Raw genomic sequence first — 21501 nt, 5'->3', positions numbered from 1 at the left:
TCGATATAAAGAATATATGCAAGAGGAAACAAATATTGAACAGCGACCAAACCACTTTCTCAGTTTATTGCCCGGTTAACCACTATATTACAAATTAAGCTCTGGCTAAGCATTTTATTGCCCTGACTGACCACTTTATTGCCCTGGCTGAACAGTTTATTGCCCTGACTTACCACATTATTGCTCTGGTTGACCACTTTATTGGCCTTGCTGACCATTATATTCACCTGGCTAAACACTTGTCCCAATATTTTCAGTATTTAAAGAAAAAGTGTGGTTTCAACATTTTTTTTCACAGAATCCTAAAATCCGTCTTTCCAGAAGTTCGTGTAGGTATGAATTGAAAATACCAGCTCTCTGTAGTTCCTCAGGTTAGGTATCTGTGAAGCATAGACTAGATTTGATTAATAGTATGAAGTAGTTGCACCACGTAGACGTGGTTTGACCAGTTCTCATCTGGTTGAACAAGCGAATTGGTTCAATTACGTCGCGCAGTTCAGCTACTTCTCGCAATCCATTAACTATCAACGCAGGTTCAAATCCCGAATCATCAATTCAAAGTTAAAGATTTATGAAGATTTAGATAATTAATTGAAGAGTGAATCGGTGATTCAGGATTTAAGCCGACTGTAGAATGTTCAGCGCACTCTTAAAGTCATTTTATTCGGTCCCAGAGCTCATAAATATTTCAATTGGTAAGCACCAAATTCCCAAAATTCTGTTCCTCCGTGAAAACCCCTTACTTTTGACTCCATTTGCTCCATTCAACAAAGTTCTAAAACATGTTATGAAACTTCGTGATTAATCTTCCACATCAATAATGTTTCCGTTTAACCTAGATCAAATTGTTAAGAATTCCAGGGATGGAAACGTTAAACATTGTTGACCAGCGAAACCTTTTGAATTCTCTAAGTATTCAAACTGGGATTTGAAAACAAAATAATGACTTAAAAAAATAAAATAAATATTATAGCAAATAGCGATGGGCAATAGCTAGTTTCGTTTTACAGAAACGTTTAATATTTTTAGACTTCTAAAAGGTTGTACGACAATCTGAGAGGGGTCCAACGATTTAAAATTGTATTCTGTAAAAGTTTTTTTAATATCAAAAATACCGATTTGTTACTATAGGTGAAAATATTAGGCAAAAACGAACCAAAAAAAGTCTAAAAACATTTAAAGTTTCAGCAAAACGAATTATGCTATTGTTCATCCCTAACTACAAATAAACCAGGCACTGATGGATTATTTCCTAAATGTCACAATAGGCTTAAAAGTACTGAAAACGTAATTTCAAGCGACCCTCCAGTTAAAATAACAAGAGTAGCGTGTCCCATTCACACCGGTACCTTTGGAACCATTGTCCAATTATCGAGGACGGTTTGAATACAAAGTGAACTAATTTCAGCTAAAGAAAAGTAACGATAACTCCGTTTTTCATGATCAGGGTTCGAATTTAATGAATTTGAGCTGCGTCTCAAATCCACCAAAAAACGTTTTTTTATTGAAACATTGAATACAATTTTAAGTGGAACCTACCATATTTGAGCCGAGGCTCTAATTCTTAAGTTCAGCTTCAGACAATGTATTTTAGGTTACCATAGTGAATCGAACATGATTCTAAAGAACATATAGAACCACATAATATATTTGTCACTCCTGGGAACAAACCCGTAACTATCTATTTGTTGGGTTCAAAATCTATCCCATAATGAGTTAATTAAAAAGCCATCGTGCTCGAGTATTAAATCAAATAAATGACCAGGGTCAACATTTTAACTAGCAGTTAACAGTTGGTCTACAGTTCAAACAGTACACAATACACATCTGTTAGATGTTTAATCCAAGAAGGATATATTATTGTATTGGGAGTACCAATAAAAAGGAATTTGAAGGATGAGGCGACAAAAACATTTTTTCAAGTTTATATTTTTTTTATGACCTAGATACAGATTTTCACTATTTAATTGCTTTAGCCACGTTTATTATTTTAATTAATGAAGTTTTGTTTATTGCAGAACACTAAAACTTCAGATGGTTATCAAAAAATATTATCGAAAAATTAAAGAAATTTCCTGAAGATTTTAAATAAATATATTCTACTTTCGTAGTTGGCCATAGAAGATTTCTTCATCTTAAGCCTGTGAACGGGTTACTGCTATACATACATATACAATATACATCCCAGTTCTATTTTGCACTCAGAATCTGATAAATTATGGATCCAATGAACCAGGAAAGAAAATCCTCCCAAAAAAAAATTCTTCTATGAACTATCGGATAAAATACCTTAAATGATCATCCTAGGGAAGTGATGGTTAGATGCCAAGCGTTGGAATAGGATAGAATAAAAGAAAAAGTTGTTAATTCAAAAAACATGTTAAGAGTTACAAATAAAAATAAAAATTTGAAAATAATTCTTGTATACTGTTTAGCAGCCAAGTGGCAAGGCTGATGCACATCCAACATTCCACCTTAGTAACCTTAGTAAATTTAAAAATATTTTCCGAGTCAAGAACTTTTGGTTGAAATAAGTTATGTTAAGAATGTAATGACGACCTTGGACTCTTTAAATATGAAGGAGGAGATTTATATAGGTCTCCTTTAAAGGATCCATTATTTGTTCACCCAGCAAGATAGATCCCTCCCCATAACTCCTTTTTTCACTTTACTCCTCCAGTCGGAGTTCTGTTAATCTATACTCCCCATTAGTTCCTATTTTTCAGAATTCCTACATCCTTCCTGTCAATTCCTTATTCCTTAACATGAACTTAAAATATTTTACTCCCCTTTCAAGTCGACTCTGAAGTTTCCTTTTTGGTAATCCTGTAAAAATGGTTTTCTGTATTGCGTTTTAGAATTTTTTACCGTGTTGATTAACCTTGCTTTCTATTAACTGAACTAATACGAGTCTATATTTATGAATCAGCATTTTTAGATTTCTCATTGACAAAACAGGAAGACGACGATAAGCATGTCACTATTTTCTGATTTCCACTTAACCTCTTTGTCGTCTGATTCATACCAATATTACCTAAAAATCAAGAACTGGATGTGAATAAGCTGTATCCCCGGCCTGCTTACACCGTATAATGTTTCAACATGGATTTCCTTTTCCCAAAATTAAGTTACAAAAATTTCCAGACCAAGAAAAAACACATAAATTCAATTTACTAGGCTAGGGACTGATAACGACGGTGAAAAAGTAATATTAAAACACGGCGGATACAAATAAAATTGAGTTATGCATAAAAAATATATATTTTCGTAAAAATAAACGAAGTAAGATGAGAAGGTTAAGAATTCAATAAAATTGTAAAATTATTGTTTATCAGGGATCCAAATACGTCAAGTTTATCACATTCACAATTCTTTGCTCGGCAACATTTCAGGATAGGTTTTGAACTGGTAGGGATCATAGTTGAGATAGATTACAAGGAAGGGATCAGAGAGCACTTAAGCCTGGTGGGGATCATAGTTGGGATGGATTACAAGAAAGGGATCAGAGAGCACTTAAGCCTGGTTGGGATCATAGTTGGGATGGATTACATGGAAGGGATCAGAGAGCACTTAAGCCTGGTTGGGATCATAGTTGGGATGGATTACAAGAAAGGGATCAGAGAGCACTTAAGCCTGGTTGGGATCATAGTTGGGATGGATTACAAGAAAGGGATCAGAGAGCACTTAAGCCTGGTTTGGATCATAGTTGGGATGGATTACAAGGAAGGGATCTTCTTCTGAATCATTTTCTGTAACTCCCGTCAACGATCTGAAATTTCTATTTTACTATTTTGCTTTAGTTAGTTAAAATCTGATTATATTTTAGTCTCGTATGTCAATGTTTGAGTTGTTGTCTGGAATCAGTAAGTGTGAAGTGTCAGGTTTTCTAGGTTTACAACACAACACATCAATATAGTTTTACTCAAAACTAGGAAACTCAAATTCCCAATCAATTAGTCTGTATAAAAGGGACTGTAAACGTTATTTCAAGTGACACTTCCTTTGTAGAGTAGTGTGTCAGATTAACAATTTTACCCTTTAAACCTTTGTAGAGTAGTGTGTCAGTTTAACAATAGTACCCTTTAAACCTTTGTAGAGTAGTGTGTCAGATTAACAATAGTACCCTTTAAACCTTTGTAGAGTAGTGTGTCAGATTAACAATAGTACCCTTTAAACCTTTGTAGAGTAGTGTGTCAGATTAACAATAGTACCCTTTAAACCTTTGTAGAGTAGTGTGTCAGATTAACAATAGTACCCTTTAAACCTTTGACTGATCTAGGGTTGTCGGACTGATCCTAATTCCACAGAAACGCTTTAAATTGTTGAACACATTGTTTGCAAGGTTTTTATATTTAAAAGAATGTTCATTTTTAAAACGTGGCAGAAAATAAGTAATATATCAGCTGTGTTGAGGTCACGTCGGGTTTACAGCTGAATTCAACCGGATTTCTACAGCTTTACACAAAGAGATCTCTGAACTCAATGAAGAGGAAGGTTTAAAGGGTACCGTTGTGAATCAGGCATTGCCCTATTTGCTTGGAGGGTCACTGAAATTACGCTTTCAGTCCCTGTTAGTCCAAAGTTAGTCAAAATAAATTTTCTATTATCCTTTCTTCCCCGGCCCCAGGACTAAAACATTAAAATGAAGCAAGCTATCTGTAAACTAAATCAAGACTAGAAAGGTTTAAGATTCAACTAGTTTCTGATTATTCTAGTTTTTGACAGTCATGTTACAGCAGCATAGATAATAATGGATAAATAGCAAAACACTTTTAAGTATTTTAATCCTATTAAGTATTTTAATCCTATTAAGTATTTTAATCCTATTAAGTATTTTAATCCTATTAAGTATTTTAATCCTATTCAAAAATATTATGTTTGCATTTTGTGCTTTTTTGTATTTAAACCTATATCAGCAAATGGGAATAGAAAACAAAAAGACAAAATACGATTTACATAAAACCTGTTTTGAGAAGGCATTTATAGCTCTTCCATAAGTGTCCTTTCTTAAAACCTCTAACCCCCCCCCCCCATAGAAACACTGTATCTAGTCTAAAAAGTGTCTTTTAAACAATTCTGGAAAATGTGAAAATCAAAAGCCTACATAGGTTCACACTCAATAATTGATAAAAATATGTCGCTATTAAATTCTTTTTACGGGTCAGGTGAGAAGTCTACAATAAATAAATCCAAATATTTATTTGGAGATTTTCTTTTAGCTCCAAGTTTAAATTCGAAGTTAAAAGTCCTTGCTTTAAAAAAGGTCTTAAAGGGACTGTAAGCATAATTTTAATATGACCCAGGACCCTACATGCAAAGTTAACAATGCCCGATTTACAACGGTACCCCTAAAACCTTAATCTGATAAAAATGTAGAAAATAATATCGTTTTCCTGACTCGATAGTTTCTCCAGTGCTTCTTATAAGGAAGAAATGCGCAAGAAACAGTTTAAAGAAACAAAAACATGGAAATCTAATTCATACTTTTTCAGACAATGCTTTTAAATCTTAACATAACTTAAAATAACGCTTACAGTTCCTTTAAATCTCTGTATATCCAACCTGTTCTTGAGTGGAATGATGACAAGATCATGGTAGATGAGTCGATCCAAAACCTTCTCCACCACCAACTTCTTTTCTAAAAGTTCCTCTTGAGACTCAATATCTCCGGAGATCTCCTCCAGATACCAGTTTACAACCTCAGACTTGGTAGACGCGGATTCTAAAATATAACATTCATATTAGCATTGGATTCAGATACAGCTGGAGCCAGAAAACAGTGGAACTTTGTCATCTTCATTCTTCCATTAACTATGAAATGTTGCTAAGGATTTAGCATATTGCAGCTTAATATTTAGTGAAAATTATCAGTTTCAACAATTGTTAATTACGAAACGGTTAAAAAATTTCCTAATTCCTGAATCGTTCATTAAGTTTCAGCATAAAAAAAAACGAAAAAAGGAGAAAAATTGTAATTTTTAATTTTTTTCTTCAAAATTTGAGAACATTAAGATAACTTTAAACCTGGATGCGGATCCAGGATCCAGATCCGCCCTGAAAATGAAAGGACTGGTTTTATTATACCTGGAGTCTCAGATCCTGCTTCACTCTGCTCCTCCCTCTCTCGAATATGTTGAATGATAAGGAAGGACATCCTCTTGTACTCCTCGTAGCTGATTCTCTTCTTCCTGGTCTCCTGGTCTCCGTCCTGGTCCATGGGCTCCTCAGCCTCCTCGGCAACATCGTCCTCGAGAGCATCGTTATCATCCTCGTCGTCCAGGGCTACATCGGGTTGTTCAACACGGATGATTGATTTGTTCAGTAACCTAAATAAATATCAATTCAATATTTAGAACCAGAAAACTAACGAGTAAGAAAATGATTATTAATTAAAAATAATTAAAAACTCATGTTAAAGGATATAAGTGCGAAGATTCATTTTACTACTAAAGAAGAAGTTGTATAATAATATTCATATTTGATCAAAATAATTATTATTGAAAACAAATTAAATGCTCCGAAGAAATTTGATGTCGTGTGCAATTTAGGGCGAGATAAAATTCAGACTGAAATTTTAAATATAAGAAATTGTAGCTTCTCCCTAGTTCTACTCTTATTGATCTAACCTGTAAGCTTCTCTGACGTGCCTAGGAGTGACCTCCTCACTACAATGCATCCTCGCCTGGGCCTCGCTCAACCTGATCATACTCTCCAGCTGACGAACTGTAATCCTCCAACTTGATCTACAATAAAAATCTATAAAATAAGGTTCTTCGTTCATAAAATAGTTATTGCTCGCCAAACGGCTGGACCAAATTGAATATTTTTTTCTTGAGGAAACCCATTGGTATTCGGTACCTTGGGGGTAAAATAGGATTAAAATATTGATTTTTTTCTTACTTCACGAGCAACGCCGGACACTTCAGTTTGTAATAAATAAACTAGTCAACATTTGAAATTTATTTGTTAAAACAAACTTCTTTTACTCTCTTTACTACTTGTTCCCAAATAGATGTTCCCCAAGTTGCACCTCTTTTAAAATATTTTCCTGTACCGTTAGACCCATAGTTCATGTTCCTAGCTTTCCTTCATGTTCCATGCATTTCTGTTCCTGAGATTCCTGTACTGTTAGACGCCGATAATTCTTGTTCCAGGTTTACTTTAATGTTCCAGCATTTCCGTTTCTGTACTGTTGAACCCGTAGTTCCTGTTCCTAGCTTACCTAGATGTTTCAGCATCCTTGTTCCTGAGGTTCCTGTACTGTTGAAGCAATAGTTCCTGTTCCTAGCTTACCTTGGTGTTCTAGCAACCCTGCTCCTAAGGTTCCTTTTCTGTTGGACCAGTAGTTCCTGTTCATAACTTACTTTAATGTTCCTGCAACCCTGTTTCTAAGGTTTCTGTACTGTTGGACCAGTAGTTCCTGTTCCCAGCTTACTTTGATGTTCCAGCAACCCTGTTCCTAAGGTTTTTGTACTATTGGACCAGTAGTTCCTGTTCCCAGCTTACTTTGATGTTCCAGCAACCCTGTTCCTAAGGTTCCTATACTGCTGGACCAGTAGTTCCTGTTCCCAGCTTACCTTGATGTTCCAGCATCCCTGTTCCTAAGGTTTTTGTACTGCTGGACCAGTAGTTCCTGGGAGTCCTGACTGATTTTCGGTTTAAAAACTCTAAACAAAATGAAATTACAAGACGTAACTATTGGAAATAATACGAACAAAGATGATTTTGTAAAACTTTAATTCTGTGTTAATATAAGATCCAAAAAAAATAAATTGCAAATGTTCATATTTTTATATTGAAAATTTGAAATTATGTTAAACGATTTTACAAAAATATGACTTAAGCGTGCAAACTTAAAATATTTACGAAAATATGACTTTAGCGTGCAAACTTTAAAATATGTTAAGATAGAGAATTTCAAGCGCTTTTACACACTTTAACCCTATTCCCGCTGGGGGGGGGGGTCAATTTGACCCCCCCTGTAGTTTTTTTTACATAACTCAAAAAGTATTGGTCTGAGGCTGTTGAAATTTTCTAACTTTTCTTACATACCCAAAGCCCTCCCTTTAGTCCTAAAACCGGGCTTTAATACTAACTGCCTGAGTCCTCAGGCACACTGCGTGAATGACTGCTTTTGCCTGTAGCAAACTAAATCTTTGTTTTGACCCACTTTCACTTGTCAGATTTTGATAAATTTAGCTTTTTGGAAAGCCTATGACATAAGGAAACGGATTGTACAAGTTTTGCGAGAAAAAAAATTGCAAGTTTTTTGCAAACAACCTGTCAAAGGAAATTTGCACATTTTTAGTTTTTCTTGATTAAAAATCAGGTTATTTAAAATTTTGCAAAAAATTTTGCATATTTGAAATGGCATGGTCAAGGGCTTTTCAAAAATGTATAATTTGTCATTTTTTGGACAAATTTTTTTTTGCAAACATTTTTACTATAAAACTGGATTTCGCGGTAAATTTGCAATTTTTTTTGCAGATTCTAAAAGTAGAGCACAAGAGCTTTCTAATGATGTATCATTTGTCATATTTGGACATAAAACATGGGATTTAGAGGGGGGGGGGGTCAAATTGACCCCCCCCAGCGTATCCTGGTTTTCAAGTACCCCAGCGGGGATAGGGTTAAGTAATTCAACATTAGAAAATGTGGATTGGCGAAGTTTACCTGGCAAAATTGATATATCTGGCAATATCTGACTCCGTGTAGACCCTTTCAATGCTCTGGTCCTGGTCCCTGTGCAGATCAACAATCTTCCGAGCAATCGCGTAATCCGTCACCTCGTTGCACTCGTCCACAAGGATAAAGAAGAGATCGAATCTCGACATAATGGGAGCTGTCATCTGGATATTCTGCATCAAGGATTTAGAGCGCTCGTATCGTCCATTGATAGGATTAGCTGCGGCTAGAATACTGGTTCTAGCATTTAACGTTGCTTTTACTCCGGCCTGATATAAACAAAATTAAAAAGATTACAATACAAATATTAAAATTTTCTTTTAAAATAACCTCTCTCTACTACTACATATTTCTAGGGGTTTTGGGGAATATAAATAAAAAAAAGGAAAATGCACGATTTTTTATCCAGATAAAAACGATCAAAAATATGAAAATCCAATCGGATCAAATCATAGTTTTAGAACACCATGCTCCGGCACTCCATTCCAAATTATACAGCACATAAAATCATAGTGTTCAGAATATTTCACCTTAGTTATGGTGATAGTCTGCTGTTCCATGGCCTCGTGAATGGCGACCTGGTCGTGGATCTCCATCTTGTCGAACTCGTCAATACAACACACTCCGTTATCAGCGAGCATAAGAGCTCCAGCTTCAATAACAAACTCACCAGATTCTTCATCTCGAACCACAGCAGCGGTTAAACCTAAAATAAGTAAAATTATAATTTTTTCGTTCATTATAATTTAAAAAATGAATGGCCGATTGAAAAATAATAATGGATGAATATGAGATTTTATTTCAAAATAAATCTCTAATTCATTCTTTAAAGGAAGTAACTGGAAATTTATGGTAGGTGAACTGAGGATGTAGTACTGTGGAGAAATTTTTTAGGAATCATTTGAGACCTATGAGACGTTTTTAAAGTGTGCATAGATTGTCCATTTTGGAGGGATGATTTTAAGAATCGCTATTCAATAACAACGACGAAAAATGTGACAAAAAATCTACGGTAAAGAAATTAATTGTTTAGGAACAGGTTGAGAAAATAAAAATTACCTATTATCGGCGAAAATAAGTAATCTTATTTCCCGGAATTTTTAATGAAAAGACGACATTTGAAGAATTTGAAGAAATCTGTGAACAAATTAATTAAGAATAAGAAATTCAATATAATAATGAAAAGAAATAATTGATTCTAACATTGATTTATTGAGAAATATGTTCCTAAACATCTAGTTTACTGTGGATTTTTTGGCGCTAAAGCTGAGAAATTATAAAGTGTTAAAACGTTTTATATGTCTCAAATGAAATTCTCCACAATACTACATTCTCAGTTCAACATACATTGCTGCTCACTACATTTAAACCAGGTAAAAAACTTGAAGTTCAGTACCTGCAGCGGAACTGGCCTTCCCGCTGGTATAAACAGCTCTTGGAGAAAAATCCGCAACCATCTTGAGAAACTGGGATTTAGAAGTAGATGGGTCACCGACAATACATACGTTCAAGTCTCCTCTAAAATATTCATAATTAAATAATATTTATCAACCATTTAGACTGAAGAAGTAACACAAAAAATGTCAATGCCCGATTAACAACAGATCCCTTCAATCCTTCACAAAATTCCTAACACAACACCCTTACTTACCTAAGGGTTGTTCCTTCCAGCGTACTCTTAGGAACTCCACCGAACAGCATGAGCATAATACCACGCTTCACTTCGTCATTACCGTGTATAGTCGGGAACATGCTCTGTATAAGATTATGATAAAGATTCTTATCCTTAGACATCGTGTAAACAGTTTCCCACTCTTCATTACTCATACTCTTCTTTATATCCTCAGCTGTCTCAGCTCCTTGCTCCTCACTACCAAGTCGGTTCTTTCCTAAACATAACAATAAATGTTTTCAAATTCCAGGATCCTTGGCCTCACACTCTGCCTTTCCATTCCTTATATCTTTGCAACCTGGTGACGTGCATGAGTGATCAGATACTGAAATTATAGGTTCAATCCTTGTAGTGGGATAGTGGTAAGGCCCTAACCATTATGTCCCGTGATAATTCTATCTATCTATAGGCCCCAACATATATTAGGTAAAACCCGCGAAACCTATAACAGATTATCAATATCGTGGGTTAGGTTAGGATTATATCTGGTCCGAGCGCTGCGGCTAGGATGGGGTAAGGGTCCGAGCGCTGCGGCTATTAAACATTTAGTTGTTAAAGTTTGCTAAAGTTTTCAGAACTCTCAAGATCATTACTTCAGGATTAATCTTTGTTGTCCAATTACAATTACAATATATATATATATATGTGGGTACTGGGTAAGGCCTCTTCTACCGGGGTGGTCAATGTTTCGTGATTATTTCTTTTTTAATCACCCAAGGTTTCGGGCCAAAATTTTAGTTAGGGCATTATATCCCCATTTCAGTATATTGATCTAAATGCTGACGTGCTAACCATTTTAAGGTCTACACTATCTTGTTGCAAATTAAAAAAAAAATTATTTTGTAAGAACTAGGACATGAGATTAGTTTTTACAAACCTTCTGAAGAAACACCGCAGGCTAGGAAAGCCATTCTGTAGTTTAGATCTCTAACTCCGAGAGCTTTCAGTCCCCTCAACCCTTCAGCTTTATCTCCTTCTCCTCGGTGCCGAGCAGAGCTCTCAGAAGCAGCTCCAGGTAGGTTTAGAGCTCCAACATCAGGGACAACAATCAGAGTTCCGGTGAACTCACACCTACAATTATATATTCATTAACCCAGGGGTTTCTTGAAATAAACATTCCATCCCCTTTTGAAAGTCATTTCTTTCCGCCAGAAGTAAGGTATGTAAAATGTATGATCGCATTTAAAATAAAAATTATTAACTGAGTAAAAAAACAAACATTTTTGGGTATGTAATATGTATCTTTGCCATGAGCGCATTTAAAAAAATTATCGGAGTAAAAAAAACATTTTTAGTTCATTAAGGAAATTCTTAAAATCATATAACCCTGAAACACATATATGGAAAAGTAGTACGATGGTACAGCTAAATATTAAATATTAAAAATAATTATTTGAAGTGAGTAAATAAATGTAAAATATCATTAATATTAAATTGTAATCTAATTTTCAACATTGTATTTAAACATATTTTAAAGCTTTAACTGGAGTAGAAATTTGGCAAAACTGTTCTAAACTTGATCAATTTCTATATTATGATAATCTTATGAGGAAAGAATGCATCAAGATAATTTCATCGAGTTTAAGAATTCCATTATTACATTTTTATCTTCATAAGATTATTATTATATCATATTTGTGAGGTTCCATGGGCACATACCCAAGAAATTATAGTAAAAAATAATTCTGGTGAAATCCGACTATTTTAAGTTAGAACAGTTCACATTATGAAAGGTTGCAAGTAAGTTTTATGCTCTTGTTCTGACTATCACTGTTTTTTATTTTTCTAATGTTAAAATGTTTAAAACCATTTTATGTGTAAAAATTGGTTCTTAATTGAAAGTAATGCATGTGGTGTGATTGTTTCCTAAGTTTAGTTTGTTTGTTAACCAATTTCTAATGAATTTGCTTGTTTTTCAAGCATGTTGAATGTGCCCTGAGTTTTTTTAGATGGGGAGAAGGTATTGTAGTGGGTTGTCTTAATCTACTGAAGAAAATCGTGAAATCATTTACAAAAGAAATCATTTCCTAGATATTGGATCCTAAATCTTCCAAAAAGAGGAGATAAAATCAGGTTATCTAGTAAGAATCAGTTCGACATGAACTGATGAAGATCTTTGTCTTTTATTCATTAAGCAAGATTCACTGGTTTGTTTTCATTACAATGGAGTATGGAGTGCTAAGACCCCACTAAAGGTTGTGACAATAGTATTTCAATGATAAGTCTTTATAAACTAACATTTTTGGTTTTGATTGTGGTTTCACCTCATCATCTCGAGCTATGCGAGATATGGTGACTGCTGACTCAGGCTGAGGTACTTTAAAACTTTATAAAGTGAAAAAAAAAATTGAAATTGTGAAGACATGACAAACCTTTCCATTTTTGAAAAGCTCTAACCGTACTATTACAATTATGAAGTGATTTGCAAAATCTCACCAAACTTGGTTTGCAATGAAGAAAAACTAAAAACAAATTGAATAAAGTAGGCAGTCGGGCAGGCAGTATCCTTTGAGACTCGGTAGTTTGATGAAATTGTCCAATGGAAGGCTTTAAGTACATGGTTCATATTTTTTGGAAAGGTCAGAAAATGTTAATTAATCACAGGGGGTTCCAGTCTTCAGAACTAAGGTTAAGATTTAAATAGAAATTCCTGAATTAAGATATATCAATACTTCAAAAAACGAAAAAGGTAAGTGAAATGAAAAGGTAAGTGAGCATGTTTTACTAAAGTAAAAAAGGTAAGTTTGCATGTTTTAATATTAAAGAAAAAGGTAAGTGACCATGGTATTTTAAAGTATAAAAAGGAAAGTTTGCATGTATTAATATAAAAGAAAAAGGTAAGTGAGCATGTTATTTCAAAGTATAAAAAGGTAAGTTTGCATATATTAATATAAAAGAAAAAGGTAAGATTGCCCTGTGCATGTTGTCAGTACAAAATAATTAAGTTAATATCAATATTGATCTATACTGAAAAGATCAATATAAGGAGCGTGTAAGAATGAATATTCTTTAACAAGTGTAATAATTTCCATTCTTTAATGCTCGGAGCGTGTAAGAATACACATTCTTTCACGCTCTGACCATGTAATAATTTCCATTCTTACACGGTCTGAGCGTTAAAAAATGAAAATTCTACACTTGCAGTGTAAGAATAAGCATTCTTAAACGCAAGGAAGCGAACAATATTAAAATTGTTCCTCCTGAACCGTGTAATAATGAGAATTCTTACACGATAGGTTTACTACTATGGAACCGAACAGATATGATATAATATCTTTTATGAACTTGCCTAATCCGAAAATAAAAAGAATTCCAAGACCCCAGGTCCAGTCATATATATAGTCCTGTTTTTAGTCGTTTTGGTCAAGTCTGGTAAACCGTTTTCTGAAGTCTGGTCCAGGCCTTTATCAAATAAAAACCAACCTGTCTCCTGCTTGAGCAGTCTCTACAGCCTCAGCTCTAAGGATAACCTCGACACTACGGGGGATACAGCCTCGAGGAAGTTCACTTTGAACCTCCTGGATTCGAACCTTCTGAAAATCCACGAATCTTGATTTCTCCGTGAGGAGGAGAAAACGAGCTCTGTTGTTACAAACTGGATTCCTGGAAGAGAAACCAAATATGAAATAAACATCGAATTCAAGAAATTAAACTTAATTGCATTTAATTAAATATAATTTCAGCATCTAAAGCATTACCTACCCTCCCCCCATTTCCCCACACTCCAAACCACTGAACAGCATGCATGCACCTGGAGTATCCCCCCCAGGCCTTTTAACCCCTTTAGGATGCGTTCATCCATAGATAAATTTAGCTTGTCTGGGTGTCTGTTTGTTTGTATCCAATAAACGTCAAAACGGCTAAACCGATTAGGCCCTTTTGTGCGGGACCTCATGTGACTCCAGGGAAGGTTGATGAATGATCAAAATTTCAAAAATTAGCCTCCAAGAAAATTAAAATGTCAATTCTTTTAGATAATCCACGACTGTACAATAATATTTCCCCCGACGAAAATTTAGAATTAAGAGGTAAAATAGTTTTAAAAAAGACATTTTTTGTGATGGGGGCCTATGGAGGGAGGGGTTGAATGCTTACACATTTTAAAAACATGACACATACCTGCAGGTTGTTGGTTGAGTATATTTGAACTGCTGCTCAATACCTGGAGATTATCATTTTTTCACGTGAGAAAGAAATAATTCTTACTATCAAATTTAAACAAATTTTTATCGCTAAAATTGTAATAATCCTTTAGTTCCGAGGAAAACATTCTTTTTTCATCAGTGCTTTAACTGATCAGTGGCCGAATTTAAAGAATTTGAGCGGCGGTTTAAATTTAAGCCGCGGTTTAAATATGGTTGGTTCTACTTAAAATTGTATCAAATGTTTCAAGATTTAAGCTGGTGCTAAATTTAAACCGGGTTTTGGCGGATTTAAACCGCAGCTCAAATTCTTTAAATTCCATCTCAGGAATGAAAAAAAAATAATTTCCTGTGATCTCGGTTTGGCAGTCCAGGCACTGGAAGGTACCAGAAACTAACTCTGGATGAACAGGATGGGTTCGAACAACCTAAAATATACGACGATACGTCTGATGATTCACGAAACTTTCAATTTTAGAGTTTTTCTGCATCAAACTACAACGGATCCTGTTAATGGTTTTGATCCGGTTTTGGTTCCAGATCCAGTAAATCGGATCCAATTTTGTAAGAATCCCATTTTGGTTTTGGATTCGGTTTCAGTTCTCGGACGCTGTTTTATTTTCTTCTCATATTACAGGCAAATTGGCCCTAGTTCTTACCTGTCCCGTGATCTTGGTGAGCTGACTGATTCTGGTGGCGTTGAGGTCCCTGATCTTGGTCAACACGTCGTGGTCGGTGAAGCTGACGTACAACTGCTTCTCCTTCTCCATCACTTCCCCCTACATAAATTGATATTAGTCATATTAGTCTTTGGAGAAAAGAGCAGAAGGAAATCGATGAAATTGCCTAAGTAAACATGATATGAAAAGTTCCCAACTAGCGATCGCTCTCAAAACAAACATCCCACAGTTCTTTATAAAATAAAGATAGTTATGAATGATCATTAATTGATGCATTAATTATTGTAAAATTTTCAAATTGTGTCTTCGCTTACACTAACCTGATCCTTCATAAAGTTCTTGACTGCGAGGCAAAGGTAAGGATAAAGACGGTAGTAATGGTTCTGGATAAGATCCGCCAAATTACTGTTATGACGCTCAATATCCTTCATCGATACCTAGACAATAAATAAATAAATAAATATGATTTTCTTCAGAAACAAAGTTTAGATATTATTACTGAAAAAGATCTTTAATCTGAGTGAATGAAACCGACATTGGTAGTTTAAAGATGTGTCCCAAAAAGGGGCGACTAATATGACGATTAACTCGCAATTTCAACATGCATAATTTCTGTGATACATATATGTATTTATAGGTATATGCTTCCTAAAGCTGGCATCACGGCTGGACCAAATTGGCTGACATTTTTTAAGGGAACCCATCCGTACTTAACTGTGGGTACATTGGTTTAACAAATTAGGGAAATATTAAAATTCCAAGGGCAACATAAAAACTTTAAAAAATTTTCACCGATTTGGGACTCCCTGCATAGAAATGGGATAGTTAACAAACTTTAAGACGGGGGGTGGGGGCATTATTAATATTATTATTATGAAACAAAACTTCTGGGAATATTTTAATCCCCGTATGAAGCCACACCCATCAGCACTGCCCCTCACGATACGTGTAAATCAAACCTGGGGTTGTCTGTAAGGGGATGTTCTATCATTGATCCCTGGATGTAAGCGCCCTGGGTGTTGGGATTATCGGCATATATTATAATAAAAATAACCTGTATAGTATTCCTGATATGCTCATTAAGCTCCCTGGCATCGTTCAAGTACTTCAATTCATCACTACCCTCCGCCTTCCACTCTTCAAGAAAATCCTGGAACCGCTTCTGGGCCCTGAAATAATTTGAAATTTAAATCCACGCATATCTTCAGCAAAGAACAGTTTCAGGGAATATCAAATGACCCCGAGTTTTATAGTTCATATGCTCGATTTTCTGAGAACGTTTAAACCAAAAAGTTTTTATTGAGATTCTTCCTTGCCTATGCAGCATAAATCCGCAAGCTAATGTTGTTGAGGAACAGTCCGAATGTGAAAAATAACAATCTTCAGTTAGAAAACAAGGGGGTTGCTAATAAAAAGGTATTAAAAGTATCTTTTAGACAAGGGCATGTCATTCTTTTGAATTTTGAAGGTCACCTGAGCTGAACTTTCGAATGGGATATCCTTAATCCCGATCAATTAATTAATCTGGAGATTAATAACAAGAGGATAACAAGCATTATTTAATCTCGAGATTAAGAAAAAGAATGGATCAAGCATTAATCCCGATATCCACCATTCTAAAGTTCCCAGCTCTGAAGAAACAAAACAAATCTGTCTAAGGATAAAAATGGCAACTTACTTCTCCGCCACGTCGTCCTTGACATGGTTAGCATCAATCTGACTCGAAGCAACATCCATTATTGAGTTCCTTTCTTCTGAAAATAGTTTAACATTTAGAATGTAGATACAAAGTTACATATATATAGTCTGGAGATTCCTATTAAAACGACACATTTCTCTTGTGTGACGACACTGGCATGTTAATTGTCGAATAAGGGTTGCGTACATAGTTGCAATTTAGTAAAAATCTAAATTTTCAAAAATGCAAAGTTGAAATTTTTGAGTTGACTTGCTCTGCCAGATTTAGCAGTTCTTTCTCCGCCTTTGATATTTCCACCTTGGCAAGATCACAGCTGGGTGGTAGATTCAGATACCCAGAGATTTGTCTCCGGGCCTCTTCAACCTCAACCTCTAACCCTGCAAGCTCCGCGGATAGTTTCTCAATGTTGGAGTGGGTTAGAGTCAAATCTCCGCCTGTGTTCTTGTGCAACAAGGTCTCATCCTTCTCCAGGCTTGCTTTATACTGCTTCTCCTTGGCACACATAAAATCTAGTTTCTTGGATTGGTTTGCGGCTAAAACAGAATCCTCTTTTCCTTCCTTCTCTCCTGCAGTTACACATTCTCCCAGCCTAAACAGCTCGTTTAATTTCTACAGCTCACTTAAATTCACAGCTTTATCAAAAAAAAAATTATTTCAAAAATAGGAATTATAAATATCAAATCAGATTAATTCAATCTAAATCTTTAAAACAAGCTAAAAGGGACTTCAGCGTAATTTCAATTAACCCCCTTTAAAAAGATGGCAACGTCCGATTTGCACCCCTGAAAGCTTTGTCTGATCAAATATTAATTAAATTTTAATGATTATGATTTAAAAAAAAAAATTATTCTAATTGTGGTTTCTCTACAATGTGATTTCCGCATTTCAATGCAGGAAAATATAAAGGAAATAAAAGCAAAAACCTTAAGAAAATTCAGTATCTTTTACAATATTGATCTGTTAAAGATTAGATACCTTTCTAGCTGTGAGTAGAGTTTAAGTGTATCTGCTTTCACCCCTTCTACTTGTGCTTTCACCGCTGCTAAACAAGGAGCAGATTGTGCTTGTTGGACCCTAACTCGGGCAGCAGCAGCCAGCAGTCCAGATCCAATATTATCCTCGTTTAGTGCACAGCAGGAATCCGTCAACACCTAGTTAAAAATCCGTGAAAATTTCTAACAATAACCAAAGACCAAAAACCAAAAATTGATAGGAACAGGTAATGAAAAAGAGAGATAGAAATGTTAAGCCCCAAGATTAGTTTTACAAATACATTTCTTAGGGTTGGTTAATACTGAAGAGTATATTGTGTACTACAACCTGATAGGAACCTATCCTCTACTCCTACCTGAGCTGGGAACTTAAGAATATTGGAAGTCAGGATTAATGCTTAATCCACTCTTTTTCTTAATCTCCCGGTTAAATATTGCTTGTTCACCTCATGAATTTAATCTCCAGATTAACTAACAGATCAGGATTAAGGATATCACATTCTAAAGTTTTCAGCTCAGAGCATATACCATGGGTACTGGAATAGGGTATCGCAACGAGGCTCGCGCACGAATGAAATGTCGATACGGTACGGGGGGAAGATCTGTGCCCTCTGACGTCACTGATTAAAACTATTGGTGGAGAATTCTCAGACCGCCAAAATAAATACCAATCACAATTATGCGTATACTTGCCTACAACAGATCTTATCCCAGGACAGTTCTAGGACCAGTGTCCACTTTGTGCCCTGTACCGGGTTGTGACGTAGGAAGGTACAGAAGCTAGAATTGTATGACTACCTTACCCTATTCCAGTACCCATGGCATATACTGAGCTAGGACCTGAGAGGAACCTATCCTCTACTCCTACCTGAGTATATACTGAACTAGGACCAGAGAGGAAACTATCCCCTACTCCCAGCTGCAAAAGGATACTTTCCAATCTACGAACTTCTCCTTCACATTCATATCTTGCTCGTTCTACTTCATCCAGTATAATCTGAACAACGATGTTCTAATTAGTCGAATAGATCTCAAATGAAATTCATAACCGGCCAAAGGGCTGGACCGAATGTACTGACGTTTTTTGTACACACTCATAGGTAGTCTGGGGCGACATAGGCTTAACATATCGATTTTATTCATACGGGCAAAGCTGGGCCCCTCGGCTAGATTTGCATATGATCGTACCTGCAGATGTTTTTCTTGACATATATTCTTTTCTCTGCAATGTTAATACTTAAAGTTTTTAAATTGACAAGTCAACATTGATTTCTCAACGAAAAATGAGACAATAATTAAGATCTAATTCATTACACCAGTCGATTTAAAGGTTTAATTTGGTCCTCAGACTTTGTTTTTAACACTTACTGGGATACTAAAGCATTATAGGCAATTTGGCAAAGAAAGAATTAAGTTTCAGATTGCAGGGAATCACAAACGTAAGAAAAAACTTATTAGGGTCCGTCCTAGTAAGCGATTTTTGGACCCCGCCCCCAGCCATCAATTAAATACATGACCACTTATTTATTTTGCTATTTTTTAGGGTTGGGTTCAAACAATTTCTGGGCCGAGCGCTGCGGCTAGGACAGGCTAAGGGATTGGCCGCTGCGACCAAGTGACCATTTGCATCCATTTGATACATACGAGATCCATGTAAATAATTGGTGGGGGGGGAGGGGGGTCCTAAACTCGATAATTTCCTAGAGAACGATTTTTGGACCCCCCCCCCCCTCCTCTTATCAATTTGGTACATAGATCTCATGTGTAACACATGAATTTAATTGGTCATGTGGCCGCAGCACCCGGCCCCCTAGCCGCAGCTCTCGGCCCCCCCTAGCCTGTCATAGCCGCAGCGCTCGACCCCTAGTCAGCCCTAGCCGCAGAGCTCGGCCCAGAAAGAGTGTTAACCTAACCCTCAAATATTTGAAAATAAATAATTATAATTTTAAGTGCTTATGTACAAAATTGATAGGAAGGGGGGGGGTGTGTCCAAAACTAGTTCTGACAGACCCCAATGTCGTATACTAGGTCGGAATCCACTTAATAACATTTGCAGATGTCTCTTAAGATATCTTTTTAGTTATGGATAAATCTAGTAAACCGTGGGCATCTAAGAACGGTCCTAATATTATTTTAAAATGATAAATATATGCATATTGTTAGCTAATTAATAATTAGAAATTAAGTTTTGTTCCTAAGTAAAAGAAGAGTTCTTATGGTTGCAGGATTAACCTCCCAATCAACTTGTTCTCCGAGTATCTCCGTCAACCAGCTCTGGATATCACTTATGTCACTCATCTTTTAGAACCGACAATAAACATTGCATTGGATGGAATTGGCGGGAATTGGTGAATTGAAACCGGTTTTAGTTTGGTTTGGATTAGATGCTGCATAAACCGGACTAAGACTATTCGTGATTTCCATAAATACGTGGATCAGAATTTGAAAATGATTACCGTAATTCTCAAACAAATTCAAAGGCTTTAACAGCTAACTTTTTTTCACTCACAATTGGAACTTTAGTTCATAGGATATACAGGGTGTCCCACATCATATTAGACCGAGAACGGGTCTAAATTACGATTTTCGGGACTAATTAGAAAACTTCATTAGAATGAATCACTTTGAAAAATAACATAAGGCTTATATAAGAATTTTCTTGCGGAAAATGATAAGTTTTTCGAGTATTAAGGGTTTATTTTGGTGTTAAAGATTGGAAATAATCTAATATGATATGGGACGCTCTGTATGTAGTTCCGATGGTTGTGCATTCAAAAATTTTTTAATCAACAACGACATTTCAAACCGTTGTTTAAATTATTATATTATATAACAATTAGCGGAATTCTGCGCATTCCTTAATGTTTTTCTCTTTCGACATTACAATTGTTATGATTAGATTTAAGACACCAGTAATAAGGTGTGTAGAAATAAACGTTTTTCAATCAACCAATCAATCATTGTTGGGTGAATTCCTAGAGAACGATTTTTGGACCCCTTGTTTTGATCATATAAAGAATATTGCATAGTGTAGACTACACCAATGAAAAGCTAGAAACTGAAAGTTTGATTTAAAATACTAGTAATTAAGTGTAAAGAAACACTATTATCAATAAATCAATCAGAAAGTTGTGAAATTAAAGCTGTACGTAGTTGCAGACTTTTCATTTTTAAATTAAAATTGCGAACTAGAACAAAACTGCAATAGGTAAATAAGAGTTTATTTGCAAACGTAGTTGCAATGGAATGACTTTTTGTCTACAAGAATATAGGAACAGTAAAAGCTCAGAAAAAGAAAAATAAAACCGGAAAAAAAGACTTTTCACTTAAAATTCGGTGATTGTGATGGACCAAACCTCTGTAGAGTAAAAAGTAGATGTTAGTTTCACATTTATTGAAAATATATTTCGGTCTGGGTTGACCCTCGTCAGTTCTAACGATATAATAACCATCAAAATCGAAAAAAAAAATTGTTAAAAATCACAAGAAAGAAAACAAACAAAAAAGATTATTCAAAACAAAAAGACTTTTCATCTGATGTAAAACAAACCAACTCAAAAATTACCATAAGGGGGTAATTTCCTAGAGAACGATTTTTGGACCCCCCACATAAATTAAGTATAGGAGACAT

At 35.4% G+C, this 21501-nt stretch overlaps 2 protein-coding genes and 1 long non-coding RNA gene across 4 annotated transcripts in view; 1 reads left to right on the top strand and 2 right to left on the bottom strand.

Annotated features, from left to right (window-relative positions):
• Window positions 1–3242: 3242 nt before the first annotated feature.
• LOC111697056 (DNA replication licensing factor MCM6) lies at window positions 3243–16932 on the bottom strand. 2 transcript variants are annotated; one of them, XM_023466929.1, is made up of 18 exons: window positions 16858–16932; window positions 16234–16348; window positions 15500–15616; window positions 15159–15278; window positions 14849–14927; window positions 14477–14519; window positions 13781–13960; window positions 11235–11428; window positions 10337–10574; window positions 10082–10203; window positions 9216–9391; window positions 8674–8954; window positions 7578–7667; window positions 6627–6743; window positions 6085–6326; window positions 5563–5722; window positions 3691–3769; window positions 3243–3633 (listed from the first exon to the last, which is right to left on the bottom strand). In XM_023466929.1, exons 1-18 carry the CDS (start codon window positions 16914–16916, stop codon window positions 3628–3630), a joined length of 2418 nt encoding a protein of 805 aa, XP_023322697.1. In that variant the 5' UTR covers window positions 16917–16932; the 3' UTR covers window positions 3243–3627. The 2 variants fall into 2 exon arrangements, with proteins under 2 accessions (XP_023322697.1, XP_023322696.1); XM_023466928.1 differs by having other exon boundaries at window positions 3243–3769.
• On the bottom strand, window positions 16932–20221 carry LOC111697057 (HAUS augmin-like complex subunit 1). Its single transcript, XM_023466930.1, has 5 exons — window positions 20065–20221; window positions 19059–19092; window positions 18739–18867; window positions 17854–18029; window positions 16932–17467 (listed from the first exon to the last, which is right to left on the bottom strand). Exons 1-5 carry the CDS (start codon window positions 20166–20168, stop codon window positions 17095–17097), a joined length of 816 nt encoding a protein of 271 aa, XP_023322698.1. The 5' UTR covers window positions 20169–20221; the 3' UTR covers window positions 16932–17094.
• A 501-nt stretch (window positions 20222–20722) lies between these two features.
• The window catches only part of LOC111697059 (uncharacterized), a 2795-nt gene continuing 2016 nt past the window's right edge, over window positions 20723–21501 (top strand). The window contains exon 1 of the long non-coding RNA XR_002764209.1: window positions 20723–20790. This is a non-coding gene — a long non-coding RNA (uncharacterized LOC111697059). The remainder of the gene's footprint in view (window positions 20791–21501) is intronic.

Source organism: Eurytemora carolleeae, unplaced genomic scaffold, assembly GCF_000591075.1.
Source record: "Eurytemora carolleeae unplaced genomic scaffold, Eaff_2.0 scaffold274, whole genome shotgun sequence".
NCBI lineage: Eukaryota > Metazoa > Arthropoda > Copepoda > Calanoida > Temoridae > Eurytemora > Eurytemora carolleeae.
This window is presented reverse-complemented; position numbering and strand designations above follow the sequence as displayed.